At 41.0% G+C, this 14442-nt stretch overlaps 1 protein-coding gene across 1 annotated transcript; it reads left to right on the top strand.

The window, feature by feature from the left end:
• The first annotated feature begins 4217 nt into the window (after nt 1–4217).
• Nucleotides 4218–14353, top strand: LOC124348821 (small subunit processome component 20 homolog). The gene is made up of 18 exons (XM_046799109.1): nt 4218–4415; nt 4555–4838; nt 4901–5459; nt 5520–6542; nt 6608–8163; nt 8236–8808; nt 8877–9153; nt 9400–9716; nt 9777–10520; nt 10579–10840; nt 10929–11096; nt 11173–11637; nt 11700–11864; nt 12115–12357; nt 12567–12869; nt 12929–13633; nt 13723–13903; nt 13974–14353. The coding sequence occupies exons 1-18, from the start codon at nt 4368–4370 to the stop codon at nt 14219–14221; spliced, it is 8121 nt and encodes a 2706-aa protein (XP_046655065.1). The 5' UTR covers nt 4218–4367; the 3' UTR covers nt 14222–14353.
• Nucleotides 14354–14442: the final 89 nt, after the last annotated feature.

Genomic DNA, 14442 nt, shown 5'->3' with positions numbered 1-14442 from the left:
TACTTGTATACGGCGCTTGATTAATATTGCACGAGAGCGACTATTGTCAATGACGGCCAAAGAAGAGGCTGTCGGATCCAACCTCGGGCGACGATATTGCTCATGTCTAAGAGATTCGCCCACTTCAAAGTGCGTTTCAAAGTGAAAAAATAAAATCCCCAACAAATAATTCGTTCGTGAAATTCGGAGAAATGCTTCGGATAGCGGGTGGTGGACTTTTGCTATCGACCCGATTTCTTGCGTTCAAATAGTCGAGATTAAAATTAAGTTCCAGAGTGCACAAATGCATAACCAAACAGCTAGATGTGTTTCTTGCTCGTTAAATAATCGAGGCTTTCGAACTTTTCGCAAAACAGTTAGAAGCCAACGTAATGTTAAAAAAGTCAAAACACTGCTGTGCTCGAGAAAATGCTGCCCACCTGAATCTTGTACTACTAGCACCTTAAAATACTGCTGTTGGAATGTTTGATTGCACGCTGGATACTACGGTAAATAAAGTCAAAGGCGAAAAAGCTCGTGTGAAATAATAAATGAAGTTTAAATAACGTATGTCGTCAAGTGGGAATAAGCTTTTCAAAAAGACAAGAGGAAAAACAAGAGGAGGAACAAACGAGAGCAGCAGCAGCAGCAGCAGAGGGCCGTGGCTGTTCATCCATCAAACGAGAAACGATTCCTCAGATATTTATCACATTGTGTATCAGCTCCTTTTTTTTATTATTGTATAAAGGACTGGTCACAATAGAGTCTGCACATCAAGCGTCCGGCTGCACCCCACCCACTCGGCGCTTAGCTATTGATCTCGGTAACGGACACCCGATAAAGCCGAGAGCAATAAGACGTCAAGAGGAGAAAAGAAAAAAAAAGAAAAGACGATCAAGTTGGCGGATATTTGTTGGAAAAGCCCCTCGGCTTTGCTCAACGAGTCGCACCCATTTAAAAACGCGACAAAACTAATTGTGCTGTCACGAAAAATAAGCGAAATATTTATTTTTCGTTTCAATAAATCAAGTGGATCCGCATCGATCGCGTTAACAAGAAAAACGCTGGTAGAATCTTGACGACGAAAGTGGCTTCCAGAGAAAGAGCCAAAAACGGCAAGACAATCTCCAATTAACGTGCATAATGAATGTAATCGCTATAGGATAATACAAGGACAAAATTAGAATCATTTGATGATTCCAAACTCTGGCCAACAGAGTTGTTGCCAGCAGATCCAGGAGGAAGTCCTGGCCAACACGTTTGGCAACTTGGACGGAGACCTTTGGGAGATTGCTGGTCATTAAAGAGGATAATACAAAAGTTCATCGAGTGTAAGACCTTTGTGTTTGCATGTAGAGAGAGAGAGAGAGAGAGCAGTAGCAGTAGCAGCATCTCTGTGGAGAGATACCGCCTGGGCAGAAACAGGATCCCGACTCTCGTTTTCCTTTCGGGTCGATATAGACTCGACTACGCAAGTCCCTACCACTACCACTACTCTATACATGTAGACTCAACACATTGGCCAAGCGATTTTGACGACGAGCTCTATAGAACCAAGAACCCTGGACGGTTTTCATGGGCTTAATATATAGACGCTGGAAGCAGGGAAGGCCAAACTGCGCGCCAGCCCGGCCGATGATGATGGTGGGCGACGTCGTAATAGTCGAGTATATACAGGAACATCCAAAGAATCAGAATTGATAGCCATTCGTGGACTACGTATAGATGTAAGCAGTGAAGCCGCTTGAATAGAGCCCTCGAAAATACGTGCCAACACACTTTCTTCGCCGCGAAAAACTCCACCAACCAGCGGCCACCGACGTCGGTCTGACAAGAAATATGATTTCCCGCTCCCTTAAAGAAACTTATTCAAACGGCCCCCACTCGGATCCTGATAAATCGACGCGGCTTTTTCTCTCACTTTCTCTTTTTCATTTCAATAGCAGCTCCTCTCTCTCACTATACTTTATATGCTAAGAAGAAGAAGAAGGGGTCCCTCCTATCTAGCACTGATTGACTCAAGTCCCTTCGGCCTCCGTCGTCAAGTTTGTAAATCCTGCGCTCTCTGTTGTTGTATCATAATTTCCCCCCCAAGAAAAAGTCGAAGAAGAGACCCGAGTCTAGAACAAAATGAAACACACAGCCGAGCGGCTTTCTCATCATCGCATTCTTTTTCTTGGTTTATTAGACAACCATAAAGTCAATTTGGTTATCTATACAAGTCTAAGAAAGAAAGAAATGGGATCGTCGGCTATTTTATATTTCTAATCTGAGAAATCTATTTTCTGGGCGCTGCCATTCCATCAATCCACTGGCATGACAGGGTTTAAGGGAGTCGGCCAGAAAAAGAATAAACAGTGGGTGGGTGGGATCCTTTTAATTGGCAATTTAGGAGCGCAGTTCTTCTTGTTCCATAGCAGTTTGTGCTGCTGCTGGAGCAAATACGGAGCTCATCAATCTAGGGGGTGGGCGGCGCTTGCGATCCTCATTGCCCTGTGGAGATGTGTTGCTCCATGTAAATTGATTAGACAACCCAACTCTGTCGCAGAAGAGAATCCAGCCAGGCGATTGAGTGAATCACACAGACACCGACTGTGTTTTCTCGCAGGGGCTAGACGACGACGACGCACACACACAAACGGACACAAGTGTGGGTATACAGAGTGCTGCTAGACGGATGGACGGGCCTAGCTCGTTAAAAGAGTGTCGCAGAAACAACTACAAATGAGCCACTCGAGATGCTGGGCGGTGTAGGGGCGGCCCAAAGCAAAACGGGATGCAGCAGCAGAGACGAAATTCGCAGCCGTTGCTGGGCTCGTGGGAGAATCGACACGACGGCCAAGGATTTATGGACTGGTCCTTCACGCAATCTCTCCTGATTTCTTCGTTTCAGAGGAGTCAGAGGTGGTAGTAGCCCTACGAATGTCTTTGTTTGTGTGTGGCATCGGCCACCATCAATCAACTCGTTGGATATCTCTCCACCGACAACGCACTCGTTTGTTTAGAAGCACCAAACACTTTGGATGATTGCTTTGTGGCTTCAAGGTACTATAACTTGACCAAAAGTCAAGACAATAACACAAAGAGTTTTGTAGAAAAGGTTTTCTAACTCGTTCAAATGCTCTCCGATATATCTGACGACATCAGATATATATGTTTGATTCAAAAATACTACGTGACTGCTGTGGATGTTTTTCCAGGAATTGCAGGTAGAGCCTAATAATCTTCTTTTCAACCTGCCAAAACATCACCATATTCAGCATCAACAACACAACCAGGAATACATGTGTAGGCTACAAGCAACTTGATCATTCACCCACTTAAAAATTAAGAATAGCTGCTTTCGGTGCGACAAACTTGACGAGATCTATATAGAGAGATAATTTAACAGTTTCCTACCTGGTTATAGTGACAGTGGCATGGCAACCAGATTCCATTGAAGTTCTTTCCGGGTTTTTTCCTGTTTCCTGAGAACGATCGAATAATAAAATGGTGATTCATCAAAAAATTTAACGAATTTGAGGGTTATATAAAAATGATATTTCTACATTATTCTTGTGGGATTCCAAATCCATTCCAGCGAGCACATTGTTTTGAAAGATTATTTTCTTTCTGGAAAAGTCGAAAAGACCATTGGAAGGAAGGATTCGAAAAATCGTAACATGAGCATAAGCACTTTCAATTTTCATCAATAGGCCTATTTTCATCAATAGGCCTACCCTCTCACTTTTTTCATTCTGCACCCATCTGCACCAAACTACAGCAGTCAAAAAGAGTTAGTTCAACAATTGGACAAACGATGGCGTTCGTGAGATATGCGAACTAAACGCCGCGATTTATTTTAAATTTTAACCGTGAATTTGCAGGTATAGCATAATTCTTGAAACCGTAGGGAGGAGGTAAAGTAACGCCAAACTACCAACGGAAATTTTAATCTTTACCTTTGGCAATTATCGTAAAATGTATTGAAAAACTTGGTTAGTTGGTTGAAAATAAAAAGATAAGTTTCATCTAATGAATTCGAAATTATATTCCATCTAATGAAAAGTCACATAAGAAAAACAATCTATTATGAATTATAGATTTGCACTGTGGATATTGAATTAGCAGAATTAGCTCATTTATTAGCAGAAAATTTCGCCCATTCATTTTCATCAATGTTAAATCAGTTAAATTTCCTCCAGCAGGCAGAATTTTTAAGTCTTGCAACTCAGCATCCGGTCTATCTACAACATTTTGTTTCGTCTGCTAACCTCGTGTGTGAAATTGAAGTTCAGCACTTGAGCTTTCCCAGTCGTTGCTTGTTACTTTGCTGAATCAGTTGCGAAAATCCGACAAGTTTCATGAGTGAATGTATTTAATGCCGTACTAAGAAATAACTATTCATCATGGTGAAAACAAAACCTACAAAACACAAGGAAGACAATACGTTCAAGGTTAGACAGAGTTTTTTTTTTCAAATTAAAGTGTTTCAAATTTCTACCTGTTTCCTGACACTTAGTTTTAAAATTTAATTGCTACCCAAAATTTTAGATTCACACTACTTTTTATTATAAATTTATATTTTGTCTCTAGTTTAAAACATTTGCTGAGCGGCTCTCTTCAGTGAATGTTGATGTCATCCATCGAGTCAACCTCAAACGAAATGTTGTCCCTGATGAGACAGAGACTTTCTTTTTCGAAGCTTTAGAAAAATGGACAGATCTAAACTGTACAGAAGGATTTACCATTTTCTGTAAGCGTGTAGGAAGAGATGTTCAAAGCTTAGGTCAACTTCTTTTACATGAAGATAGAATCCTAAATTTGCTCTTGGAGCATATTGACAAAGAAAATGTTCTTTTTCTGGAGCCAATTTTAGAGTAAGTCAGATTAATAGTTTCATAACCAAACATGATTTGAATGGATATGTTTGATATTTTAGCTTGGTGGTTGCTGTTGCCAAAGATCTACAATCAGATTTCTACCCAAAGTTTCCAAACTTTTTCAGCAAGTTAATTGATCTTCTTCAAGTACGAGAACCTGAAATAACAGAGTGGACTTTCACCGCTCTAGCTTATTTGTACAAGAACTTGTGGAGATTGTTAATTAAAGACATTGACAATGTATATGGGCTTCTACTTCCACTTTTGGCCTCCAATCAACCAGAACATGTTCAGCAGTTTGCCACTGAAAGCTTCGCGTTTATTGGACGAAAAGTTGGAGACCGAGCTGGATTTGTGGAATTAATTTTCACAAAGCTTCGAGAAAATGCTGGTGACAGCTTGGGTGTTGGTCAACTTTTGTTCCAAATTGTAAAGGGTATAAAGAATCAGTTCCACACTTCATTGGAATTGTTCCTTCCCATATACTTCAAATCTCTACTTTCTATTGAACAAAATGTTTGCAATGATCCTGTTTTCATTGCTGTCAATCATTGCTTCCTTCTAATGGCAAGGCACACTTCTCAGCAACACTGTGCCAGAGTCTGGATTCTTCTTTTGGTAAAATTCATCATTTTTTTTTTCTGATTACGTTACTATGTCATTTTTTTTATATTGCAGGCAGCGATTGATAGTTCTAAGAGACCGGGAGCTCTCGGTTTGTTACTTCTATTCCAGCAATGGGTAGAATTTAGAGAAGGTGAACTTATTACAGACACGCTTGCTGTATCGAAGACTCTTGTGGCTCTCTTGAACGACCAACAACTGGATGAAACAGAGCAACAAAGCGTGTCGGTAACTGTTGCGGAACTAATGAAGTCAACTAAGGTCAGTTTACCAATTGAACAGACATCGAAACTTGGTCATCTGGTTTTCGCTTATCATTGGAAACCTGAAATTGTTTTGGAATTTACTCTACAAGTGTCGACGTACGGCTTCTTCGAATCCCATTTGCTCCCACACTACATCACTTTTTGTCACTCACTTGGCAAGAAAGATCGAGAAACACGCTCGCAGTTATTGAAAAACCTGGCAAGTTTGATCTCCATCAAAGCTTCCCTCCCGAAAAATGGCAACGACATGGACAACTTCAAGATCTACCCGCTCGAATTTACTTTTGCCATGAGAAAATCATCGGATACGGACAGTGTTCCTCATCTTATTCAAACTATTCTAGAGGAAAATTTAGAAGTAATGATCAACGAAGATTTTCAAACGTATGTTAATGCGCTGGTCTGTCTTCCCCATCTTCGACCGATTGATTCCGTCAAAGCTATCAAAGTTTTAAAAAAGATTGTCAAAGAGATAGCCGATACGGTTGAAAGCAATGCTGAAGAACCCCATACTAAACGGGCGAAAACTACCCGCCCAGTGGATTATTCCGAGAGACTGGGTCTGGTATTGAGTCTTGCCATTCTAGGCATCCGACATTTTTCATCGAATTTGGAAAAGGATGTCCCTTGGCAGATGATCAAATCCGCCTTCCTCAACGAGACTATGTCTACTAGCTTATTTTATCTACGTGCAGCAGATTTTTATTTAACAAGCCTTCACGAAAGCGGCAACGAAGATACTTTTTCGTTGCAAGTCCTTTGCCAGGTCTATGACGTCATTGGCCAAAATCTTGGATCTCCCTATCACGAGGTAATAAACATTTTGAATGAATTCAATTGAACTTTTTTATACCACTAGATTTGTTTAAATTATAGGTTAGGTTGCTGACGCTTCACATCTTGTCGCTCTTTTCGCCCCCTATGGCAGCTCCCCCGGAAAATGTAAATCCCACACCGGTTTTCCAAACCTGTCTCAATGCAGAATTGATTTCTGCCGGCGTGCGAGAACAGCGTGAAAAACTTGTACATCTACAAAATCTGGAGGCCGAACGTGTGATTTACAGCTTGCCTGCTGGTGGTCACTTCGCGAAAGCTCCCTTACAATACTTGTTGAGCCAACTTTACATCAACTTCCGACCACTCTGGGAGCCGGTCCTTAAACTCGTAGAGTCTCACGCTTTCAACATGGATTCTCCCAAGTTTTGGTCTGTGTATTTACCTTTCTTGGAGCGAGTTCGTCGATGCCAGGCAGAAGAAATTCGTGATCCCTCGGCTCAAATGGAATATTTGAATCTTGCAGTTACCGTTGAGCGAATTGATTTCACCAATACTCGATCACTGGCATGGTCTGGTCTTTCAAGAATCGGGAACGTGGCCGAAAAAGAGCACGCGATAATCGTCCCTTTGTTCTTGCATTTTTGGAACACTGAATATTGTGTAAACGATGGGAACATCGCGCAAACCCAAGATCTTACTGATGGAGTTCAAGTGGAATCAACTAAAGGAGAACGAGGCAATATTATTAAGCTACTGTCTTCGTATCTCTCCGTTCTGGCGTCATTTCAGCAACCTCAGAATATGACTAGTGAACCGGAAGTAACCAAAATTCTTCTCCGTTTGCTTTCCCATCGTTCGGGTGACATTCAAAAGCAAGCCCTGGACTGTTTGGTGGCGTACGGATATCCCTACTTGATGCCATACAAGGACAATTTATACCGAGTGCTTGACGACAAATCGTTTCGAAATGAAATTACTTCTTTTTCTATCGACACTCTCAGTTCGTCCATCAAGTCCGAACATCGTGCCGGTTTGACATCCATTCTCATCAGGATTTTATATGGTAAAATGATGTTCAAAGCTGGATCCGGATCAACTGGTAAAGATAACATCCAACTCAGACAAGCTGTTATTCTTCGCTACGTTGCCGGCCTCGCCGATTCTGAAATCGATGTATTCCTCGATTTGGCTTTCCAACTGTTTAGTGAGTTTACGCGAACGGAAGACGTCTATCAGCATGTCGTCCGAACGATGCGAGAAGCTGATCCCAAACTTGCACTGCCCCTCAAACGAATTCAAGGAGCTCTAGTTCTTATGGGCACCATTTTCTCCAAATTGGGAAATATTATGAAATCCACTTTGCCGAAACTGCTACATATGTTACTGAACATCAGTGCTCACATTATGGGAATGCTCGATAAACGAAATGAAGTGGAAGCGAGGCATATCGCACAGTTGAAGAATTTACGAACGATTGGATGGCAGCGAATCACACAGTTTTTCAAGAAGTTTGAACGGTATCCTTGGTCATCAGCCGAAATTGAAGCCGTTTTCCACGTGTATATTTGGCCTCAACTAGAAATGTTGTCCGATCAAGCTTTTTCTGGTGTTACTCCAATGCTTCGCTTATTTCAAGTGTGGTCTGAAAATCCGAGGTTTGCATTTTGAATTATTTGATCAATTTTTTCTTTATTGTATAGTTTATTGATTGTTTTTTCCCCTCACAGATACTTTGTTCTCTTCGGTAAAGCTCACCCAGAACGCCCGGAACTTACCGTTCTACAACCTATGCTGACATTACTTTCTGGTGGCAAAGCGGTGACCTTGGTTTGCTCCTTTCTTATGGACATGGTCGACAAGTTGGTCACAACAGCGGATTATGGGACAGTGGTTGAAGAGGACGACGATGAAAAGGAAGAGCCAATTTACATTAAACCCGCTTTTTCAGTGGAATGGGATTCTCCGTTGGATTCGATGGTGGTGGATGACGTCGGCGAGGAGACGAAGCCTAATCACGGTTCGAAGCTCCTTATTCCCCACATGTCTTTAGTGCTGGTTTATCTCCGCAAGTTTATCACTCACGGGTTAAATGGAAGAGATTTGAATGTACTTATGCGAATATCCGAATACGTCAATGAACCCCAACTGAGCACTGAGCTCGCACGGATGATTATTCCAGCTATCAAAGTCGCCGTAAATCGCAATCGCAACAGTTCAAATCTTGAGGAGAAACTTCTTCGATATCTGGGTACTTTAGCTAATTTAGTAAAGACTGCCAACAACCCACAGGAGTTTATAGGGTAAGGGAAATTTTTAATTCAGCGGAAATAAAGTTTACAGTGATGTTTTTGTTTTTTTTTAAATTTAGGGCGTTATCTGCGTTATTTGGGACTATCGAAGGAAGAAATGTCCGACACAGTTTGTGTAAAGTTATGGAAGTCATATGTGTACGAGATTCTTCACAAGGATCTCTTGGTGAATTGGTGTCGTCGATGAATAAGTGGGATCCTCAACGTCTTGAAGAGCCCGATTACACGCATCGTCTGAAAACACACAAAGAAATCAATGTTGTTCTCGAGACTGGAACACCCTCCTTCGAATGGGCAGCCTTGGCATTGTATAATTCGTTCAACTTCATCAGAACGGTATGTAGTCCAATTTTTTAGAAGGCGTACGTTTCTTTATCACGAAATTCAGGCGGTCCCTACTTCTTATGTTAGTGGGATCGCTGGCATTAGTGGTATATTAATTGTTGCATTTCAAATTCGAACGGAAAACTTAAATAGCTTCCACTCATTGATGTTAAGCAACTGACATACGTTGGCAACTGACAATTATCCTCTTCTTATAGCAAGCAAAAATTACCACAGTTTCCTCATTTTTATTTATAGGAACCTGATTCCTCGTTGATCGACAATGCTTCGTTGACTCTTCAAATTATGACAAGTGCCTTTGACCGTTGGAATTTTGGCAAGACTTTACTGAATGAGCATTTTATACCTCAGCTGCGTTTACTCATCCGCTCCCCCAAGGAAACAGTGCGACACGAAGGTGTCTCAATCTTAAGCAAAGCGGTTTCAAATTGCGGTTCAATGAATGCATCGCTTAATAGTTTGCGAAAAATTAGGAAAGAGGGAGATGTTGAAGTTGATTTTTTCGAAAACTGTCGTCATTTGCAGACTCATCGACGCTCACGTGCCTTACTTAGGTAAACGTTTTTAAATGTTCTTACTCTAGTCAAATCTAATTTGTTTTGTTTCTTAATTAGATTGTCAGGTCTTTTAAAAAAAGATAAGACGTGCATAAATGGCGAAACCATCACTCAGTATCTTTTACCGTTGGCTTCCTGTTATCTCTTCAATGAAGAATATGCCAAGCATAATCACTTGATAGATGCTGCACTTGAGTGTCTGCAGGCCATCGCTCGGTGTCTTTCTTGGCAGAATTATGAAAGTCTTTTGCGCTTTTATTTGTCCAACATGACTCGCCAAATTGAATACCAGAAACAAGCTGTTAAAGCTGTTGTTGCGATTCTAAACGCGTTTCATTTTGACTTGAAGAACTCAAAATTTAAATCCTACTATGCTGCCAAAGCTATAGCCGCCCAAACATCTGAAGTTCAAGCTTCTGTTCCCGAAGTGCCTAATGTTCCTGACACTTCAGAAGAATCTTCCGTTGCTGCTGTTGTCGAAGATGGCGTGGTGCCACCGATTATTGAGAATGAGAGCGCCGATCACCCAGATGCTGAACTACCGGAGATGGTACCAGAAGCAGAAGAAAAATCTTCGCTCAATGACGCTATGGCAACAAAAATTCATTCAGTCATTTCACAACAACTTCTTCCTGAACTGAATGCCATTCTCACCGCACGTTCAACTCGAGAGAAGCAACACAAGACTGTTAAGGATCACTACCCAGAGGATGATGAAATCTTGCGAGTTCCGATTGCATTGGCCCTTGTTAATCTCCTAAAAAATCTTCCACCAGGAACGTTGGAACGTAGTTTGCCTGGGTATTAATTTATCACATTGTATTTTAGAGCTCCAACTACTTACACTTTTATTTGATAGAATGTTTTCAAAGGTTTGTACCTTCCTCAAATCACGCTGCAATAGTGTGCGTGAAACCGCCCGCGAAACTTTGATCGAGATGGTGATTTCCCTTGGCCCGGAATGCCTCAGTGCGCTCATGGATGCTGCCTATCCCATTCTTCAACGGGGATATCAAGTTCACGTTTATATTTTCACAATGCACGCTATACTGGCCAAGTTGGGTGAAATAGGCCAATTGAAAGCTGGATCTCTAGATGCAGTTGTATACCCACTAACAGAGGTAACTAGAAATTTTCTACGATTCATGATTGACTTTATTTTCCATTTTAAAAATTATTAAATATTGCAATCGTTTTCCGTTTTTACAGTTGTGTAAAAAAGAACTCTATGGTGACACGGCAGATGAAAAAGAAGTTGATAAGATTGTCAGCAAGCTTAAAGAAGCCAAAGGAGTGAAAGCCTTTAACACACTGCAGATCATTGCGAAGAACGTCTCTCAGTCATCTCTTTTGCGATTGATTGTCCCTTTCAAAGACGTAAGTTAATTTGGGTTTCTAGTAAGTTTATTTTTTAAATATATTTCATAGTAATCAAAAATTTGTATTCTTGCAGATCCTAGCTTCGACAAAGTCGTTGAAAATGACCAAAAAGGTCGAGGAATGCCTTCACAATGTTGCCTTAGGGCTTGCTGCTAATTCCGGGCTGTCGATTGAGCCATTGCTAATTTTTATTCATGGTGTGATTTCATTGTCTATCCCGGAGTTGAGACTCCCAGTCCAACGTGTGCAACAAGATCCAAATATGACGGCTTCGGGTCGACCTATGAGAACAGATTCACTAGTACTTGCTCCTGTTCCTAAAAGAAAAGTTGCTGCTGCGGCGCTTCCGTCCGTCACTGGAGCGTCAAAGTCTGCTTACATAATCAACAGCCACATTGTGATTGAATTCGGCCTTCTCATCTTCAGTCTCATCTTGAAACGCGAAAAATGCCATGAAAACGCCAGCACCAAAGTCATCCCCATGCTTGACCCCATTGTGCCAATAGTCTACAATAACCTAAATGACCCTCATTCCAAGGTGATTCATTGAACAAATAATTATCAAAACATATTTAATTTTTGTCTTAATTGTGTTGACAGCTGGTGGCGTTATCTTTGAGATGTATTTGCACTTTGCTCCGGATACCACTACCTAGCATAAACGAATATGCGCCCAAGATGTCTACATCTATTTTTGGTCTTCTACATAGGTATGCTGGTAGCACAGCAGGTGAAAATTTAGAAATGGTGCAAACCGCGTTCAAGGTAAAAATTACGTATTCTCTAGCATTAGTTTTCTTGAGAAAAATCCACAAATTCAGGCGATCAAGCTCGCTAAGAAGCTTTATCGCTGGCAAGAGTGGGAAATTAAAATAGCAGATTGCATTTTGTGTATGAGTCGAAAGCCATTTTGGCTCGATTTACGTCAAATGTTCGGCAACATAGTTTTTATTATTTTTATTTATCGGACTACCATCTGTTGCCCTTTTTAACAAAACATTGTGATTTGTTTTAGGCGATTTCCATCTTGGTTCGACACGTTACAAGCCACAGCATTGATACAGATCAGTTGAGAGTTTTACTGGTGTATTGTGAACAGGCCTTGTTCGACCCCAAACAGCAGTCGATTGCGTTTGGTATGTTGAAGGCAATTGTGAAGAGGAAAATGACTCTAGAAGAATTGCCTGATGTGATGTTACGAGTCGCTGAGCTTAGCGTCAAAGCTGAAGCCGTACCCGTCCGTGTACAAAGTCGAAAAGTACGTGTTTGAATAAGTTTTTATTAATTTTGGGTGATCCACGAATTCAGGCGATTACGTTCGCTAAGAAACGTAATCGCTGGCAAGAGTGGTAAATTGTAATGACAAACTGAACTGTATTTTTGGGGAAAATTCTTTTTTGAGTTTAACCTGCGTCCGTGTTTGCCGACATAACCTTCAAATTTTAATATCGCCTTTATCGTTGTTAGGTTGTTTTGCAGTACATGGTTGACTATCCACTTGGAAAAAAGTTGATGCGTTATGTGGAGTTCTTCCTCAAACAACTGGACTACGAAAAAGAATCTGGAAGATTATCTGCCATTGAGTTCCTGGTCTCCGTCTTCAATTCTTTCCCGAAAAATTTTCTCAGTCAACAAAGCACATTCTTTTTGGTCACCATGAGTCCATACTTGATAAACGAAACCTCATCCAGTTGTGTTAAAGCTGTGGCTGCTGCAATCAGGATTCTGATTGAGAGGCTTAATACTCCCACTGCAACCACGCTCTTCGAGGTATTTATCGCTCTTTTTTATCTATTGAGAAATTTCTTATAATCTAAATTTATTTTTAGATTTGCCTTGCTTGGCTAAGAGGTCAAAACACTTCGCACAAACGCTTAGCCGTTCAGCTTTGTGGTATATTTGTGGCAGCTGAAAAGTCTGGCTTTGAATTCCGCATGAAAGAGATCCTACCGGAAATAGTTAAACTGTTGGATCAAACCCACAGCGATTCTGATGGTCGGGAAGATCGTGAATCTGACCTGCTACTCATCCAGACGCTTTACACAATTATCAAAATGACTCAACATTGCGCTGCCGGCTTCCAAAGTGAAGACAACAAAGATTTTTCAGAACAAATATGGGAAAAGATCATTCACCATTTATCGCATCCTCATCTTTGGATCCGCACGCTGAGCTCCAGACTCGTAGGCACTTTACTCGGATGGCATAAGCCTGAAGAATTAGCCGCATACGTAGTGAAACCTTCTGAAGAAGTGACTCGTAGTTATTTTTTCTGTGGCGAAATATCCAAACGACTTCGATCACTTGCAAGAGATTTAGTTATGCAACTGCAGTCCGAGATGCTAGACAATCAGTTGGCAGATCAAGTCATCAAGAACTTGGTGTTCATCGGCAAAGTTGCAAACCGCATTCCAGTATCGGAAGAATCCGAAGAAGAATCCAAGATCAAGGCTCCAACGCTTGCTTGGTTGACCGGTAAATTGAGACGAGAAGTTAACGCTGAAGTTGTTCTTCATCCCAAAACACCTACCAAGGTAACATTTCTTACTACTTCTTACTAAGAATGCTAGTGTATACAAGAGTTGGTATACATACCTTATTGGTTAATCTTGACTGTTTTCAGCGTCTTGCCGTGTTCAAATGGATGGCGGCTGTAGCTGTGGACTTGAATCAAGTTGCTGGAAAAGAAGGACTTGAGACGGTCTTAAAGTTTTTCGTTTCGCCACTTACGCGCGACATCAACGACGATGGATCCCCTAAGGAAGTCAAGGACTTAGCGCATGAAGTTTCAGAGCTTATAAAAGGTACAATCATTTCTTGTTTGTTTAACTTTAAATTTTAATAACCATTGCATTTAATTGATTCAATTTTAAGGATTGGTTGGTACGGAAATGTATAGTGAAGCCGTGGTGGCTGCTAACAAAGTTTTGGCTGTTCGCCGAAGAGATAGGCAGGCAGTCCGCAAGGCGGATAGCGTGATTCGTCCCGAGAAGGCGGCTCAATTGCGCATCAAGAAGCATTTTGCCAAGAGGGTTGCAAAGAAAGTCAAGATTGCTAGACTGAAGGGTGTCAAACCTAAACTAAAGAATTTGGCGATGAGAAAAATGACCATAAAAAAATAATGTTGCTTTCTTAGTTCCATTATTTTGCATTACAGGAATAATTTGACATCGTCGATTTGCAAAAGAAAAAAAATGTTTTTGACTTTTGTTTCTCGTGTATAAATACTGACTTAATAAAAAAATTTCCCCCTAGTTTTTTGGCGTTGGTGACGTTTTTACCAGCTTCTGTTCCACGTTTCCAGTAAGACAAATTCTATAATTTTTAATTCAGCAATTACAAT

Source organism: Daphnia pulicaria, chromosome 7, assembly GCF_021234035.1.
Source record: "Daphnia pulicaria isolate SC F1-1A chromosome 7, SC_F0-13Bv2, whole genome shotgun sequence".
Classification (NCBI taxonomy): Eukaryota; Metazoa; Arthropoda; class Branchiopoda; order Diplostraca; family Daphniidae; genus Daphnia; species Daphnia pulicaria.
This window is presented reverse-complemented; position numbering and strand designations above follow the sequence as displayed.

What these genes read in the sequence shown, in the direction of transcription:
- LOC124348821 (XM_046799109.1), top strand. Translation starts at nt 4,368, where the DNA reads ATGGTGAAAACAAAACCTACAAAACACAAGGAAGACAATACGTTCAAG. An exon ending in CGTTCAACTTCATCAGAACG is followed by an intron (nt 9,154 to 9,399) that starts GTATGTAGTCCA and finishes TTTTATTTATAG; the next exon opens with GAACCTGATTCCTCGTTGAT. An exon ending in CGCTCACGTGCCTTACTTAG is followed by an intron (nt 9,717 to 9,776) that starts GTAAACGTTTTT and finishes TTTCTTAATTAG; the next exon opens with ATTGTCAGGTCTTTTAAAAA.